This window comes from Hydra vulgaris, chromosome 12 (assembly GCF_038396675.1).
Source record: "Hydra vulgaris chromosome 12, alternate assembly HydraT2T_AEP".
NCBI classification, from domain to species: domain Eukaryota; kingdom Metazoa; phylum Cnidaria; class Hydrozoa; order Anthoathecata; family Hydridae; genus Hydra; species Hydra vulgaris.
Genome location: NC_088931.1, coordinates 63,366,755 through 63,386,628, shown reverse-complemented (window position 1 = coordinate 63,386,628; position 19,874 = coordinate 63,366,755). Strand labels below are relative to the sequence as shown.

The following is a 19,874-nucleotide window of genomic DNA, read 5'->3' as shown; positions in this document are numbered from 1 at the left end:
GATCATTAATATAAGTTAAAAAGAGTATAGGGCCAAAGGGTTAACTTTAAGTAACTCCTGAAATTACAGAATATAAAGAAGAGTAAATGCCCAGGCTAAGCATGTGACTATTGGAAGATTTTATAAAAAATTACTGTCCATTGAAAATAACTTTTACACTACAATTGGAAAGGAAGGAAAGGAAATAATCTTAAAGATGTTACCAGATAGACTGTAAGAAGAAAGCTTATGGGGAAGACCAGCATGCCTAACTTTATCAAAAGCTTTAGAAATGTCTGGAAAACAAGGCTCAGATAAGCACTTGTTAAATAGTTTTGAAAGTATATACGACATCTCTGGAGAACACTTCTGCAAGACTGTAACAGGTATGTTGTCTGGACCACAAGCTGTAGAAGAGTCTAAGCAGGAAATAACTTTAGATACAGATGCTGGAATGATACGAATGTCAAGCAAGGGATCAACCTGTTTGTTGGCTATATCAGGTAGAACGCAACTAGTGGAATCAGGAGATTATATTGATGAAAAGTTCTTAGCAAACAGTTCAGCTTTATCTTTAGGTGAGGTGACAAAATCTGAACCATACAAGAGAGGTGGAACAACAGATTTGCCCTTATTATAAATACTGTTAAAAATTCTCCATAAGTCACCAAAGCCTAATTTGTGATGAAACACAAGATTTCATGACCTGAAAATACCGGGCTTTGGCATTAGACAAAACCTTTTTACAATGGTTTCTAAATAATATTATCAGCAAAACAACTCTTTTATCAGTAAACAGACATTTGTTTTCTGATAAAAGAGTTGTTTTGCTGATAAATATGGAAGTAACAGTTTTTATTGGCAATTGCAGCAGCACAATGTGAGGAAAACCATGGAGAAGAGTGAGGCTTGACCTGGAACCATCAATAGGGAATAAAAGATTCCATGCCAGCCTAAATCTACAAAGGTAAATGTGGAGAAACTGAGCACCGACTAGGATTAGAAACAAGATATAAGTTGAATAGAGAAAGTAAATGATTTGGGTTGTCTGGAAAGCGAGTTGGAAAGTTGACTATTTGAGTTAAAGATTGAGAAAGGCAAATGATGTGGGCTTTAACACCTGCAGAGTCACTGACACTAGTGCCAAGCCGTTCAGTGTGATGAAAGTCACCAACAGCAACAATATTCGCTGATGGATAAAGAGAGATAGCTTGGTCAATGTGAAAAGAAATAACATCAAAAAGAGTGCAGTCTTCAGATGAAGGAGAGCGTTATAGTATATAGAGAAAGATGATAGAGTGAAGGGGTGCTAAACGAATGCACATAAATAAATAGTTGGTGGATTCAAATCTAGTTTCCGAACAAATGGGTGAATTCTTACAAATGTAAATACCCAGGCTTAGCATGTGACTATTGGAGGCTTTACAAATTAAAGGGAGATAAACACTAAGATCATAAGATGAAACAGGCGAACTCAAAATCCATACAATGAGTCAAGAAGATTCAGCATTCAATATCCTAAACTGAAAACAATGTATTATAAATACATCTGCACCAGCCTAATAGATGAAGAAGGGGTGCGAGGCTGGTCAACAGATAGAATCTGTTTACCCCTAAAGTCTTTGCCTTGGAGGCCTTCTACAAGACAGTAGCCGGATGTGTTTAACATCTGCCCAAGAATAATATTTTTATCCAGACACCATATCTAGCCTTTACTCAACCAAGAGCCCCAAGGCAGGGGGTGTTTTAAGTTGGAGTTGGCTTCTGTTTTTAAATGATCTTTTTTTCATGTTTTTAAATAATCATGTTTTTAAATAATCATTTAAAACAACAGGTGGCATCAAACGTTATGCAGAATCAGGAAGGTTTAAAAAAACTACTGAGCGCAAAAATAATTTTATATTTCATCAATCAAGAGCCAATCTAAGGTTAAATTACTAAGAACTCACCAATACATTCAACGTAAACCGTGAAAAACATATTTTGTCAAACACAGTTAAAAATATTTTACGAAGGAAAAAGTTTGGTGTCTATGAGCTGTTAGAAAATCTATGTTGACAGTCAGAGATCAACTCACGAGATTAGGGGTGGTGGAAGGAGAGAATTGGGTGGTCTTTGAAGAAGTGGAAGCAAGTAGTTTTTGGTGATGAAAGTAACTTTGAAGTAATAAATAGAAAAAGTAAAGTTTTTGTCAAAAAATTTAAATCATTTTACATTTATACAGGTCGAATCAATAAACATAAATATGTAGAGATGCTAGAGAACTACATGGTTCCATCAGTGGACATGCTGATTGATTAAAACAATTGGTGGCCGTTTCAACAAGATTTGGCGCTTGCCTACACAGTTTGTACAGTAAAAGCATGGATGAAAGAAATCAAAGTAGATTTATTGGCCTGGCTAGCTCGATTACCAGATTTGAATCCAATCGAATCTATTTGGGCTTGGATGGAAAAAGAATTAGTTAAGGTGCAAATACGATCCATAAATAACCTAAGGCAAGAATTAGATTCCATTTGGATAAGAGTTCCAAACGAAACCTGCAACAATCTTATGAAATCAATGCAAAAAAGATGTGCTGCTTGCAAAAACGCTAAGGGAATGTTTTGAATACTAGCTTAGATGTTATTTTTGTTGCTTTAAAGTTTTTTTTGAAAGCACTGTGTATATATGTGTGTATATATATATATATATATATATATATATATATATTTATATATATATATATATATATATATTTATATATATATATATATATATATGCCTCACGGTAAGGAAGGAGGCGTAAACTTCCTAGTTAAATGCACTTCTGCGGTGCTCTGTGACAAGACCGTTAGGTCTTCTTGGGGCACCTAAATAACAAAAATAAATATATTATATATATATATATATATATATATATATATATATATATATATATATATATATATATATATATATATATATATATATATATTAGCTGAACAACCAAGCAATCTTTGAGAAGGTATATCTGATCAGAGCTTAAATCTTTCTTAACCTCAACACTTAAATCCTTAATTTTACCAGTTATATGTTTTAAGTTAACAATAAGTAAATATATATATCAAAATTTAGTGCATAGCCTATTTTATCGGTTGAAGTAGCTGGACCTGTTGAACATCCACCATCCAGATTGGAGAACTATTTTCTAAAAGATAGTATATGTTTTACAGTAAAAAAAAAAAAACATTCAGTATGTTTTTATAAACATTCGGAGTGATTTTAAAAACATTCTAGTCTTTTAACTTGCGTTGTTGTGGTTTTAAAAAAAAGATAAGTTCGATTAGTCTCCTCAATTAAATTAATGCGTTTTGAAATATAGTTATATATAGATTATATATAGATTTTTTTTATCAAAATAGATATAATTTTATTCTGATAAAAAAAAAAGTATATATTTAATTTAGATTTAAAAAATGTATAATTTAATTTTGATTTAAAAAATATATATATTTAAGTATATTAAAATTAAAGTTATTGCTTGGGTTTAACTTAACTGTCAAATTTATTTTAAAATATTAATAAATATTGTTCAATATTTAAATTTACAGCAATTTAATTTTTTTTTATCCATTTATTTAACCTTAAAATCAAAAATTACAAATTTTATTATAATTTACAAAGTTAGGTTCGGTGACACTCATATAGTTCAAATCTAGTCAATGGAGTGACACCTTAATAAAATAAACAAATAAAATTAAAAAATATTAAAACAAGGAAATAATAAATTAAACTACATTATTACAAGTAATAAAAAAAGAAGTAATAGGAACATTAATATTAAAAAAGTTGGAATCAGAACAAAAATATAAAGGAGTAAGGCTCAGAAAAATGAAAAAAAAAAGAGAATAAACAGATGAGTGAGAAAAAAATGTAAGAGAAAATAAAAGTTTTAATCAAGTTCAGAAGGATAGAGTGAGAGAAAAAAATTGTTTGCAGAAAAATATAAAAAAGCGAAATAAAGGCAAACTTAAATTAAAAAAATATATACATACACTACTACATACAATATTAAAGCCTATATTACGCATTACATAGATGAGTTAAACAAAAGTAAATATCAAGATATAGAAAAAGCAACAACAACTAAATTGACAGAGAAAAATTCAAAAAAATAAATACATTCAACATTTTTTATATACATAAATTCAAGACATAAACAATGTACAAAATTAATTAAAATTGTTCTTTTTCTTTTCTTTTCATAAAATATCATATCATAATAACTTATATTAACTTATATTATAATAACTTTCCATAAAATAAAATATTGATGTTATATATATATATATATATATATATATATATATATATATATATATATATATATATATATATATATATAAATACATATAATATTTATATATATATATATATAATATTTATTTATATATATATATATATATATAAAATATATATATGTGTATGTATATATGTATATATATATGTATATATATATATATATATATATATATATATATATATATATATATATATATATATATATATATATATATATATATATATATATATATGTATAGGTGTTAGGATCAAACTTGGTGCATCATGCTTATAAAGCAGGGACTCTTTATATATATACTACTACTGTAGTATATGTTGAAGTGGTTGCTTCATTAGCAAGATGTACCAAGTTTGGTCCCCACACCTACACACACATGTGCATGTCCCGGTGATGATGTCATATTAATTCTATACTGGGCAGGTGAGGCTCTTTAGCCTTGAGGAAGGCAACTTACCTGGGATAATTCTTGTAAAAAAATCCCCAGTTTAGTTGTGGGTTAATGTGAGAGGAGATAGTAAACCTTTGAGTGTAATCTTTAAAAGTGCAATTTACAATTTTGCTAACCTTAATTTGACCTCTAATATATATTCTCATTTTTTTAAGGTTATAGCCGAACTTAAAAAACTCGGAGAAGACAGTAGAAATGATTCAGACGATAATGATGAGGATGAAACAGAAATGCTGCTTAAAGAAGCAAATATGCCTTTGGAGGAAGTTCTGAAAAAATTTACAGTAAAAATATTTGTTCAATTGTTGTATAATTCAAAATAAATGGAAAATCAAATACTGAGAGATACTGAGAGTTGGAAAAACAAATAAATTATTCAGCAATCAGTTAAAATTAAGCAAGTTATAAATCTGGATTTTGATTTTTCTGGTTTTGCTATAGACAGGCATATAAATTTTTTAAAAGCTTGCTGAAACTTCTTTTATATTAACTTATTGTGGAAAAAAAACTACACTTAGCATTTATGTTGAAATTATTGTTTGTTTGTTTTTTTCTTTTATTTTAAAGAATGGGATTAAAGAAAAGCTTATTTCAAATGGATTAGCTCATGATTCTGAAAATGAGGACGAATCAGGTGAATAAGTTTTTTAATTTATAAATACATAATTCTCCAGTTGTTATGCTAGTATTACAAACAGTAAGGCTGATAAGAATTATATCATTTTAATCTGAAATAAGGTTAATTTCTTATATGGTTTCTATGAAATTATTTATTAAGATATTGTTTTTAACTTAAATTTACTTACTTTAAATACATTTTATACATTAAATACATACGTACAAATACATTAAATACATACACAAATGCTTACTTTAAATACAGCTAAAACAAAAGCTATCATACAAAATTCCTTTGAGAAAGTTTAGTTTTATCAAATTACGTACTCAAAAATATCTTCTCAGAATTTTAAAAACAAGTTTTTTAACAAAAAAGTTTATTATTAAAAACATTTTTAATAATTAACTTTTTTTATCGTATAATTTATTACAGGTTTAAGACTTATATAGTCCAAGGTATGAGAAGAACCTTTACCCTCCTCAAACCATTACCTTTACCCTCCTCAAACCATTACCTTTACCCTCAAACCATTACCTTTACCCTCCTCAAACCATTACCTTTACCCTCAAACCATTACCTTTACCCTCCTCAAACCATTACCTTTACCCTCCTCAAACCATTACCTTTACCCTCAAACCATTACCTTTACCCTCCTCAAACCATTACCTTTACCCTCCTCAAACCATTACCTTTACCCTCCTCAAACCATTACCTTTAAACCATTACCATTACCCTGCATTAAAAAATAAAAAAAAAGTATATAAAATAGTATTTTATTATCTTATTTTTTATTGTTGCTTTAGGTGCATAAATTAGACATATAAACTTTAGAGCACTCATCCTCTTTTTCTAGCTACAAGAAATTTTAAGGCCACGGGATGCATGAATCTGACTTTAATATTACATCTTCAGTAATCTCTACCTGCCAAAATCATAAAAACATGCAGTATAATTCATTTGTTTAATAAAATCTTTTTATTTCTTTTGTTTTAGAATAGTATCAAATACTTCAGTAATTGTATTAATGCTTGTTTTTTTAATAATATTACATTAAAAGTACATTAAATTAATACTCTGCCCAGTAGTTACTTGTTTTTGACTTGATATACTACTTCTTAAATCACTAAAATCACTTCTTAAATTTACTGTTATAAATATTGATTGAGTTTTTAAAGAGGTGAATTAACTAAACAAAAAAAAGATGCATGATCAATACTTTACCATTGCTACATTTTCTTCTATCTCATAATCTTTAAAATCTTGCTCTAAATAACTTTTTTATGCTTAAATACAAGAGCGTCTGTCACATCTAGTCAACAAGGGTTGATATTTGACCAAGGCTGGGGCTAAATTTTATAAAAGCTAGCAGGTGCTGGGTTTTTGATGGGGGCTGCATAAGCATTGATACCACTTAAAAATATCTTGAACATCATCTTTCATAAAGTTGTTCATATCACATGAAACACATTCCAGGTTGTTTTTTTTTACTTCTTTGCTTGGTTTGCTTGATTCCAGGTTTTCTTACTTGATTGCTAAACCTTAAGACTGTTTAGTCTCAAGATTTAGCAATCAAAGAAGCTATGTGTTTCTAGGAGCATTTTTAACATTGTTATTTGTTAGGACAAAAGTAACAGGTTTTGGTTTGCCAGAAGAGGTTTAAATTCTAAATAAGCACTTGTGTCTAGTCATCATTATATTTATGAATTTTATATAAGAGTAAATATTATTATTAAGTACAAAAATTTTATCTAAATATTTTATACTTAAGAGTTTATCAAGCTCTTATCCAGAGCATTAAAAAAATCTGAAGAGTTGCATCAGTTAGTGCTTCAAATCACTAATACAGGTTTTCTTAGTTCTACCTCTACTTTTTTCTCCTGAAGCTGCTACCTCTCTACATGCTGATATCTCTACATGCTGATACTCAAATCATCTGTATCCTTATTGCTTAACATACCCAAACCACCTTAATTTTTTCTGACAAGCATTGTTTGATATGCTATTTCTAATCTCTGTCCAAGATGTCTATGGCTTCTTTTCTTGTCTTGTTAGAGACACCACACATCCATCAGATCATCACCCTCTCTTGACAAATACTGCATCATATAAATAAAAGAGAATAGAAAATAGCTCAAAGAGTGGGCCATTCTCATAAAAAAGTTGTCAATGTTATTAGTTTATTAAATGATACTGGTTAATTAAACAACAGAAAATGCAAGTCTCGCGAACTAAAGACAACACTCAGAGAAGATGCATCCATTTTCCATCTATATATATATATATATATATATATCCAGTACAAATCGCTTAAAATGTACAAGTCAATCTGTTTGTCAGCACTGTCAAAAGTTGCTTATGCGAAAACAATCTATTTAGAAGAGTTGCCCAAAACCCATTTGTCTTAAAACATAATCATGTCAGTCGTTTGAAGTTTGCAAAACAGTACATACACAAGGAGTTTTTTGAAAGCACATTCTTGAAAAAACGTGCTTTGATAGCACATTGAAAAAAATGATGGTAGCAAGGTGATTGTTTGGGGCAGTTTTTCATGGTGTGACATGGTCTCTGTGATACTCGTGGTCTGAAAAGTACACAAGGTAATTTTAAAAGTAGCGTTCAATTTCAAAAGTCTGACCTAACGGAAAAATAACCAAAAGTAATATTTGTCTGACCAGGTTATTTTGTATCAAAGTTGTTTTAAACATGATAAAACCTTTTTTCATAAATCTTTTAATATAACAAGTTGCAAGTGGCTAAGGCCATTTAGTAATTTTGAAAGTATATTTTTTGAAACAATTCTTTAATGAAAAAAAAAAAGTTTCAACATGTTTTACGACAATGTTGGCATTGGTAACATAGTCAGACCAATATTACCTTGAGTTATTTGGCTATCAGGTCAAAATAACTAAAGAATAAAGGTCATCAGGTCATCATGTCAGGCAAATTTTAAAGTTTAAAGTCGAAGCAAATTTTAAAATCAATTTTTTGATCCATGAATTTCACAGAGAAATACTTGTTTTCATAGATATTTTTTTTGGATACACTTTTGAATTTGAATAAAGTATTAATGCACTTTTATTTACCTCATTTCTACTTATTTTTAAGTTTTGCCATATAATAATAAATATTTTTATCTTATATTTGTATTACCTGGGTTAACATGTTTTATACAAAGAATATATAAAACAGGTTAATTATGAGAGTCTAATTAAACTTTGGTATTTTTGGTGCAGTAAATTCACTGTTTTTTCAGCCAAAAAAAAGCAGTGAATTTACTTTTTTTATTTGCCCCTTGAACTAAGTTTTAAATTAAATTTAATTAAGTTTTAAATCAATTTAAAAGCCAAAAGTTCCCATTCTAAAAGTGTCCTAAATGGCCAGTATAGTCCCCAAAAGCTATCCAATATTGTGTTTATCAAGATACTTCGATTTTATTTGTTTTCTTATAAATTATTATGCAGAACCTCTTTTTAGTATAATTTTTCGGTCTATAACTATTCTGTAATATAATAAACTTAAAATTAGTAAGTAATCATGATTATTTTTTTTTAATTTATCTGCAACATTCTACTTTATTATTGAATGTTATGAATTTTTGTAGGACAAAGTTATATATATATATATATATATATATATATATATATATATATATATATATATATATATATATATATATATATATATATATATATATTACTATATGTACTACAACTAATTCGTAGCGTAATTCAAAGAGTAATGAAAGAAAAGATTGCCAAACCCTCAGTTGATGTAGCAGCACTCCTTTGCGTCAGCAAGTTATGAGATAGTCAATGTATGTACTGAAGCCGCCCCCCCCCCCCCTCCCCCCCCCACACACACACACACACACTTCCTGTTTTTGTTTTTTGTGAGTGTCTTTAAGGTAAAAAATTTTGTAATTTAAGATGTTTTTTTAAATGCTTTGACATTTTTAAATAAACTTGATAGCTTCAAATGACCAGTGTAAGAATTTTATTAAAAGACATCTTTATAAAATGTAAATAAAATAAAATTTAATTAAAAAAAGTAAACAATGAAGAACAAAAGAATTTCAGTAGTTTTTAAAAAGCTTTTTAAATTTCATATTTTTTAGTTAAAAACTTTTATAAAATAAAATCTACTTTTTAATACAAAATATTTTTATAGATGCGTTTTAAAGTTAAAAATTATTTTTGTAAGTAAAATACGACTAAATCAAAGTGAAAATAATAGATACACGCTTATTTAAAACTTAAATTAAATCTTTTTTGATAAACAAGTAACAAAAATTATTTAGTTTAAATTTGAATTACATAGCACAATACTATTATACAAGTATGGAACTCATTAATTCAAGTTTTATTTACAAAAGTCTTTTCTTATAATTACTTGCTTTCTAGCTTGGAGTTATTTTAGTGGGATTTTTGAACTTTTCAAATTAGAAAACGTTTCACAAAGAAAAAGAGTACCGAAATAACTTTTTAAATAAAATAAAAAAAGAAACGTAACATCAAATAATATTTATAAAATAATAAATCATTTGAATAAAAAAGAAATCTAATAATTTCTAATAAATTTTTAAACTCTATTAAAATAGAGTTTAAAAAATTTGTTCAAATTACGTTGTTTTTAACAATTTTTTTAGAAAATTTTAAGATGTTTGCGATGTATTTATGATATGGTACAAAACGTTACAGTGTAAAACTTAATTAACTATTACTGAAACGTAATCATCTTTAATTTGTCCATAAGCTTTTTTTATCACCCGCGTTTCCTGTCATATCCAAAATCAGATCACGATTATCTTATGAATCGTTAAAATCATTAGTTTTCTTAAAATTGTTTTACAATAAAAATAGATCCTTGTAAGTTTTATTTTGAAATATAAACATAATGTTAGAATACTTTGTTTAAATAACTTTTTTAATAAATAATGCAAGATAAACTTACATAAGTTTTATTATTTAACAAGAAAAACCAAAACCCAACAAGATTGCAAGCAACCACTACTAAGTTTGGAGTTACTAGAAAACAAAGAATAGAAATAAAGAGCATGGAAATGGGTAATAAAAGGACTTGAAAAGTTGTAGGTTGTATGAGGTCAGGAAAATGTGAAGATGGGCAAGAATTATAAAAGGTTAAAGTGTGAGGGAAAAAACTAGACAAATCAAGGCTCAAGTTAAGTTATAAAAATACCCTACAAACACAACAGTGAAATCAGAATCGCGAATCAAGATATAATTTACTTTTGTATCTTATTCAAAATTTAATTCAAAATTTAATTAAAAATCTAATTTTGAATCTTATTCAAAATTTTCTTACAAATCAAATATAACCATAATCAAATATAAATTTAAACTGAAACAAAAAAACTTGAATAACTTATTTGAAAATATATATTTTTTATTATTACTTATATTATCAATTATTTAAGTTCTAATTTAAAGCATTTAAATTTTTAAAATTTAAAATTTTGAATAAATAATTCCTTAAAGTTTCCCTCAACAAAAAGATGTTAATTTTTACATACAATGCGCAAATAACTTAAGTATAATTTTTTATTGATTGATTTTTAAATTATAGCGCAAATTTTGAGGACCTTTAGTAATTTTTTTTTTTTCTATAACTGTTTTTTTATTAGTTTTTGAAATATGACAAATTGATCGTTTCATTAAAACAGTGTTTATGGTTTTTAATAAATTGAGAATTTAAAGACCAGAAATATTTCCAGATATCACGATTCACCATAACTTAATTTAAGTCTTGCGAATAAAAGTTTTTAGAGCATGCAAGGACAGATACAGTAAAAGAATGAGACTTTGCTGAATGACAAGTCAAGCGTGAATGAGTTTTGGTTGCTGATAATAGCTCCATTGAGCAGTGACTGTGATAGTTATTTTAGAAAAGTGAAAGAAACACAATCTTACTATAATGGAAGAGTGGCTTAAACTTAGCTCATAAAGCAGGGCCAAATATGTTTACAATCCATTTTTGGACCTTGTCTAAAAGAGAAAGGGCATCATTAGAAGAACCAGCCCAAATATGACAACAGTATTCCATACAGGCTCAAATAAGAGATTTAAAAGATAGAGGTAAAGAATAGAATCAGGAGTAAAATAATGGCAAGCACGATAAAGAGAACCGTAGCAGATGCTAACTTTGCAATCGATTATAGTTTTCATGAAAGATTAATAGATAATGATAATCAAAGAAGATATAAAGAGGACTCGAGGAGTTGCTATGTCAACAAAATGTCAACAATATTGTGATTTTTATAGAAAACAACTGAGTTTTCGACTACCTGTTCTAACCATCCGAAAAGGGAAGACTTTTTGTCATGACAGAAGTATAAAGTTAAGTCATGAGTAAATAGAGCCACTTTAGATAAGAGTAATTCCACGTCAAAACAACCAATTTTTTTTTAAAATGCAACCCTATGTCCTAGGATTTTCTTTATATTTTTACCATAGTTAGTACATTATAAAATAAGATAAATCCCAAAATTTCAAGGTCTTACTCCCAACGGTTCGTGAGTAATGGTTGTTTTAATTTTAGCTACTTTTATTGTTTCGGTCATTTTCCGCCATTTTCAAATTTACATTTCTCCTTATAAAACCAAGTCTTTAAACATGTGAATTCTAAAAATAAGTGACTTAGTTAATCTCAAGGTGAGGAATTTGAATACACAAATATAAAACTCATTTTATAATTAAAAAGTACCTAAATATCAATTATAAATGTTAAAACAATGGACACCTGCCCCAGTAAAATTTTTAGGTGTGCGGTAAATTTTTTAAGCTTAAAATTTCAAATTAGATCATTGTATGTTTGAAGAACATTGCGTGAAAAAATCATTTCTGCCAAATACATAATTTAAAAACTAAATAAAAAAACCCAAATATAGTATATTTCATCGTAGTATTCAAAATAATTAAAAATGATGCATACTTGAATTGATATACAATTTTTTATAATATATCCTTTAAAAAATTATTGATTTACAAATATATACTTATTAATTTTGTTAAAATCTTTTTTTGAAAGTTCGTATTTGTCTGATATTATTGTTGGTGCACTTATTAATGTTATTACATTGGTGATTGGTATCCAACGATAATCATTCCTTTTCAGCCAGAAAAACTGTTCAGATGGACCGTGTGGATGCATAAACTTCATTTTTATATCATTATATTCTTCATCGTTTTCCTCGACGACTGCAATCCACCAAGACGAGTCATATGTACATGCGTAATATTCGTACTTCTGCATTAGCTCAAAATTTATTAAACTTAAATTTTGGTAACTTGATTTTTTAGTTATATTAATAGATTGTGGATTTATATCGTTACTAGTTTTTTTGAATAACATAGATGTTTTCGAAACTGGTATGCAATGGTGAAATCCTCGAGTTCCTGGTATTGTTTTTCCTTCTCAAATCGTTTAATTTGCATAGCTCTAACATTAACCATAGTTTCTTTATCAATTTTAAAGAACTTTATTGCGAGCATTTTTAGAGTGCAAAATTCAAACATTGCATCGATTGTTAGTATTTGATTTTTCTTTGGACGTTGCAAACTTTCTCTTGCTATTGTTCGTTTTACTGTACCGCCTATTGCATCGCAAGAAGATTTGCCGTGACTGGTTGCACAAAATATCCATTCAACTTCCAATAAAAAATCTTCTGAGTGATGGCATAGATTTAGAAAATTTTTATAATTTTTATACTGTCCTCCACATCCATTAGAAAAGTAATACAATTTGAAAATTAAAGGAAAGGTTTCTTTGATATAATTACATAAAATAGTCTGAATTTGATAGACAAAACAGGTATCGTGTATCGTATCGTCATAAAACAAACTGATTCGTGTAAAATAATGCCATCTACTTTATAGTATAAAACAACTGGGTGAAGGGTGCATCCAGATTTACACCAATGATAACTTTGGATCTCATCTTGCACAACAAATTCATAGTTTCCTAAAAAGTCACAAATCACGATACACTCTTTTTCATTCAATTTGAGTTATAAATCTTTAAAAAACTTTGTTTGACATTTAGAAATATACGAGTGAGCTGTTAGTTCATCAATACCCTTCACTACTAACTCTATATAAGTTTCAACAGTTTCAGTTTGTGTGAGGAGTTGGGTCCTGTCAGTACCTTGCCATTGATTAAAACTTAACTCGTCATCAAAATCAAGTTCTTCAAGCTCTTTAAGAAGAAATAGTTGTAAGGCATCTGTTCCTGGGCAACTCAAACATCTATGAACCATGCACTCATTTTTTGAAATGTCACAAACCACCTAAAATACAAGTTTATTTATCATAATTTACTGTTAAATTTTCTATTATAATCATTAAATAATTATAATAATAACTAAAATCATGATAATAATAATTAAAAGTAAAAGTAGTATCAAATTTAATTTCCGTATAAACTGATATCATTTTTTAGATTTCCTAACTTATAACGTATATTAAACACACTTATAGCTGAAAACGAACCTTTTTCATTAAATGTTTATAAGTTAAATCCCATTTAATTGCATATAAAAGAAGAACTGCATTTTGATGATAAACACATACACAAACTGAGTGAGCACCTGAGGCTCCAACACTTACACACCACTTAGGACGCAGACTGCAAAATTTAGAAATTCCAAGATTAATCCCTGGATTTATAACTTTAAATTGGCTGTACAATTCTTTCAGGTTACACAATAGCAATCGTTTTTGTACTTGCATTCTGTTATTTTTTCCTTTTCCAACACTTACACAATCTTTTTTACCAGACATTGTTCGTGAGTATTCATCATTTTCATGAAAACTTTGAACAATGGAGACAACATTAAGTGGAACACTTTTTCCAATTTGGTTTAATGGGAATGAAAGTATGCCACTTTCCTGTTTCATACGACGTGCTGTTCGAATAGCATTCACACTAACTTCAAAGTAGTTAGAAGCATAGTCTCTAGACCAAGATTCAGGAGTTAAAGTGAGAATTTTTAATTTTTTTTTATAGTCGGAAGCATTTATCTTTTCTTTCATTAATAGTGTCAGCTTATCCAGATCAGATGCTGTATTTTGATCTGTTTTCGAATAAGATGCAGTAGAATTATCTATAAAATGCGAATTGCTTATTCCATAATGGGCTGCTAAATCTTCACAAATCTATTTTATTGATTTTTTATATTTTTTCATTGCAGATGCAACACGTTGATGTAAAGCAACAGAATGTAAATTAATAGGAGATTCTCCAAAAATTTCAAGGGATAAATAATATGAGTAAATGGTTCATCTTCTTCTATTGATATTTCATCTACTTCATTTTCACTAGGGTATTCTACTGATAAAACTGCCTTTGACTTACAGCTAGTACATAACTTCCATCCAGGTAAAACTTTTAATCCTAATGACTCAAAGTGTCTAGCCAACATTAAAGATATTATATATTTACCTAAAAAAAAAAAGGATATTTAAGATACGTGTTGTATACTTTTACAGAATGTATTTATATATTTGAAATCAAATTACCTTTTATTTCTTTTTTATGCACTTTATAAACATTACAACAATTGCCATTTTTCTTTTCAAATCTTTTTTGAAAGTAGTGAAAATGGTGATTACAAATGCTGAATAGTTTTTCACTAGCACGCAACTCAGATCTCCATAAAATGTTTTTACGAGTATCAGTGTCTAGGTTATGTAGTAAAAAAATCACTTTATTTCTAGAATATGAGGTTTTATGGCATTCTGACTTCAAAACTTTACCAATATCACATGAAATCATTTTAATAATGAATTTAAAAATGTTATACTTGCAAATTTAAAAATGCACAAGTAATAATTACATTATTTATGTAGAATTAATTACAACATTTAAGTTAGACGAATATGTCTGAATTCAGCAATTAAACTTTGATAATTGGGAAAGACAAGGAAACAAAAAGGAAATAAAAAAATACATTAAAAAAACTTTTATACCATAAGAAACACTTCGATTTAGATAGGAATTATCATTTTTCCTTAAGTACTATGCAATATATATACATTTATACTACAAAAGTAAAATATTTACAAAACTATGTATTTGGCAGAAATGATTTTTTTGCACAATGTTCTTCAAACATAGAATGATCTAACTTGAAATTTTAAGCTTAAAAAATTTACCGCACATCTAAAAATTTTACTGAGGCAGGTGTCCATTGTTTTAACATTTATAATTGATATTTAGGTACTTTTTAATTATAAAATGAGTTTTTTTATTTGTATATTCAAATTCCTCACCTTGAGATTAACTAAGTCACTTATTTTTAGAATTCACATGTTTAAAGACTTGGTTTTATAAGGAGAAATGCATATTTAAAAACGGCGGAAAATGACCAAAACAATAATAGTAGCCAAAATTTAAACAACAATTACTCACGAACCGTTGGGAGTTAGACCTTGAATTTTGGGATTTATCTTATTTTATAATGTACTAACTATGGTAAAAATATAAAGAAAATCCAAGGACATAGGGTTGCATGGTCTGGTTGTTTTGACATGGAATTACTCTTAATAGGTTTTCAGGAAGATGAATAATGTAGATAAGATACAAAACAGAACCATGAATAGTACCTTGATAGATGTACTGCAGAAGTTATTGAAAATAATTTTGGACATTATTTAACAATTATGCTTGTTACAAAAAAGTGCAACTTGTACATTTTGCCAATTGGTCCACGTTATACAGAAAGCTACCAACCCACTCATATTTGGTTTTAAAATAAATTGGAAATTTATTTTGACTGTTTCAAAGTCCTGCGTTTGTAATAAAATCTTTATAAAAAATTAGGCCACGTCATGCAGTAAGCTACCAATCCTTTCATACTTGATTTTAAGATAATTTAATTAGAAATTTTTTTTGTTTTCAAGTTCTGCATTTGTAATAAAATTTTTGTAAGAATATTTTTGTATTAAATCAGTTTGTTTAGCCCGTTTTTTTTTTTTTTTTTTTTTTTTTCTTAAACATCTCCGCTTCCAACAAGGCTGCAAGCAGCCACTAATTAAAGTTGGAAGTTATTGAAAGAAAAAAGATGAAGATTGTAGAGCAAGATAACGATTGATCAGGAAAGCAAGATGAAGAAGCGAATTCCAAAGAACTGATGTTCGAGGAAAAAACTAGACCAATAAGCATTTTTGGAGCACTTAGGAACAGTCACAGAAAAAGGATGACACTTGATTGAATGACGAGTAACACGAGAATGAATTTTAGTAGATAGCACAAGAGATGCTACCTCTTTAGAGCAGTGCCCATTATAGTATTTGTAGAAAAGAAAAAGAGAAGCAACATTACGACAATGTGATAATGGTTGGAGGTTGACTGCAAGAGCAGGTCCAACTATGTTTACAATGCGTTTTTGGATCTTGTCTAAAAGAGAAAGGGCATCATTAGAAGATCGGCCCCAGATTCGGCAACAGTATTCCATACAAGGCCGGATTTGAGATTTATAGAGATAGAGAATAGAATCCGAAGTAAGAAAGTGACGAGCTCAATAAAGAGATGTCTTTTTTCCTTAAATATATCAACATTAGTTTTGCATTAGGCAAAATGCCTAAGAATCTTCTTGTATTAGATTTAAAGTATATTTTCCATCTTATATTAGATTTTCAGTTTCTTAAGGCTTTTTTTTATAACTATGCAGTAAAACTGTTCTAGACATTTTTAATCTATACACTGTGAGATTTTTCTATCAAGATTTTTTTAATGAAAAACATTGCACAGCAAGTAATATTAAGTAATAATAAGTTAATTAAAAAAAAAATAAAGTTAAAAAAAAGAATACTGATTGTGGCTAACCATCATTTGAAAATTAAGACAGAAGATAAAAATCTTGGCCGAAAAATTTAAGATATACTTTCTAGAAATAAAATATAAAACTAGTTTTGTGTTATATTCAATTTTTTAATATTCAAACCAACAAAGTTGTATAGCCTACTTTTTAATGGTCTCAGTTATTTTTCTTATTTTGTTCAAAAATGCAAATCATATTCTCTAAAATGATGTTAAATGATGCAAAAAAATTGCTTGTTTATATGTGTATGCATGTGTATATATAAATATACATTTTTTTTTAGAAAAACAAGTCGAAACAGCAAATGCATCAAAGAAAAAATTGTTTAAAAAGTAATCTTTTTTTTTTTTACTTTTAAACAGAAAATTTGAAAAATTATTAGCTTTGTTAAGAATAGTCTGCTATGTTATCACTATAAGTTAGTTTATGACAATTTTTTTTATTGTCAGTTGTTTTGCGTTGTCACAAAAGAGTATTATAATGAAAATTATTTAGCACAATCAAGCTTTCTCAGGAGACGCGTGTGGTTGCACACTTTATATGGCCACGCCTACATTGTTTTTTTGACAACTTGACCACACTTTTTTTTGCATATATTGATTATTAGCGTGTTATAAAAATGTGCTGGAAAAACCAAACTAATTTAAAAAAAAAATTAAAAAAATTAACCATAGACTGAAAAGAAAAACCAACTTAACAAATGATAAAATAAATAAAAACCAGAAAAAATAAAAGCGTAAAAGTAATTTTTTAATTAGAAAACGTAAAGTCAATTATTAGTTCAAACTAAATTTATCTAAGTTGAAAGCATTTCAATTAGTAGTTAAAACTAAAAAATTTTCCCCAGATCCCGCATTGATGTAGCACTTAGGTTGATTATTTGTATCATTTACGAAGCGCGATCTTTATATTGCATTGGAAGAGGGTTCAAATTTTTCTAAAGAATATTTTTTTTTTAATGTTTTGTTTTCTTTTTAGACATTAGAAAATATTAAAGTTTTAAAGTAATTAAGCTTGGATTAAATAACTTTAAAACTTCAATTTTTTAAAATTAAAATAAAAACATTAATTTTATGCTTATATTTTTTCTGTTTTTTTTTTATTATTCATTTTATCATTCATTAAGATTTAATTTATTTAGTTGAGTTTTTTTTTTTTTTTTTTAAAGTTTTTATTTCTTTTTCTAGTTTATAGCTTGTTTATTTTAAGTTTTTAGTTTAAGTTTACATTTGTTTATTCAGCACATTTTTTCAAACACCCTAACTTAAAACATGCAAGAAGCCATGGCCAAGTTATCAAAATATTATATGCATGGTCATATAAGGCGTGTGACCGCATGTATCTTCTTTATATTTTCAGTTATTATCATAATAAGTTAAATTTTCTATATTTGGTAGTGTTAAAACTAAAACATTTTATAGTAATATTACATGAAGTACATGATAGTAATATTCTTATTCAAAATTTTTTAGATTACCTGTTAATCTGGAAATATACGATGTTTCTGAAGAAAAATTAAACAATGTGGTTTCTGATGAAGACGTGGTTTCTGATGAAGTAACAAATTTTAAAAACAATAATAATGGAAAAGCATCAACTACTAGTAAAGATGACTCTCTACTAGATAATGCTGATAAAAAAACTTTGTTGGGTAAAACTGCAGGATCAAGTAGTAATGTGGCATCAATTGAGGATGGGTCAAGTCACATAGATGTTAATCACGATGAAGATAATGGATCATGTCAAGTAGATAATGATGACAAAGATGATATTGACTATGATGTGAATTGTTAAATATTTAATATTATTCCATAATAATCTAATTTGTTAAAAATATTTTTGCAAAAAAACATGATTAGTTATAAATGTATATTTATGAATTGTTTCTGCTTATTTACATTTTTTTACATCCCTAGTTTTGTATTTATTATATGTACAAACAAATATAATTTTTTTAATATATATATAATTTGTGTACATACAATTTTAGATTCAAAATGACGATGATGATGAGGATGACAGTGATGAAGAGTCAGAGGATGGATCTGAGTATAACGAGGATGATGGATTTCAAGACTCTGAAGGAGTGCAGTTTCAGCAAGGATCTGAAGAAGTATTTAAATATTTTTAAAATTTTATGAATGTTTTTGTGTGTGTGTGTGTGTTTGCGGGACTATTAAGGTGTACATGTTTAAAGAAAAGGCAATACTTTTGAATTATATTTACTAAGACAAAGGTTAATGATTTTAAATTAAATTATTTAAGTTAATTTATTTAAAAAAAAACCATAATATATGAAATACAGATTTTTGTTTTTTTTTGTTTTTGATTTATGTAGATGTTTTTGTAAATTTTTGTTTTTTCCTGAAATCCTAAAAATTTTCTAGAAAAGTTAAAGTATTTTGTTTATAAAAATATTTTTAATATATGATATTAAATATTATTTTAATATAATATATTATAGAAATAAATTTTTTATATATATTGTATTTAAGTAACAGGCACAGCACAGTGGTTAGAGTTCTAACTCAGAACTAAGAGGTTTGAGGTTTAATGCTGGCTCTAACCAAATAAGTAACATTGGTAATGAAGCAGGCATGAACAAAGCTTTTTCAATATATTAATTTTTTATGTAATCTTGCAAGGTTACATAAAAAATTACACTTTG

The 19,874-nt window shown here is 27.5% G+C and overlaps 1 protein-coding gene across 1 annotated transcript in view; it reads left to right on the top strand.

The window, feature by feature from the left end:
- Positions 1-19,874, top strand: part of LOC100208679 (uncharacterized) — a 55,062-nt gene that overhangs the window by 22,229 nt on the left and 12,959 nt on the right. The window contains exons 5-9 of the mRNA XM_065814063.1: positions 4,907-5,035; positions 5,319-5,385; positions 17,490-17,538; positions 18,679-18,988; positions 19,197-19,319. Of these exons, the coding sequence (XP_065670135.1) occupies positions 4,907-5,035; positions 5,319-5,385; positions 17,490-17,538; positions 18,679-18,988; positions 19,197-19,319 (678 nt within the window). The remainder of the gene's footprint in view (positions 1-4,906; positions 5,036-5,318; positions 5,386-17,489; positions 17,539-18,678; positions 18,989-19,196; positions 19,320-19,874) is intronic.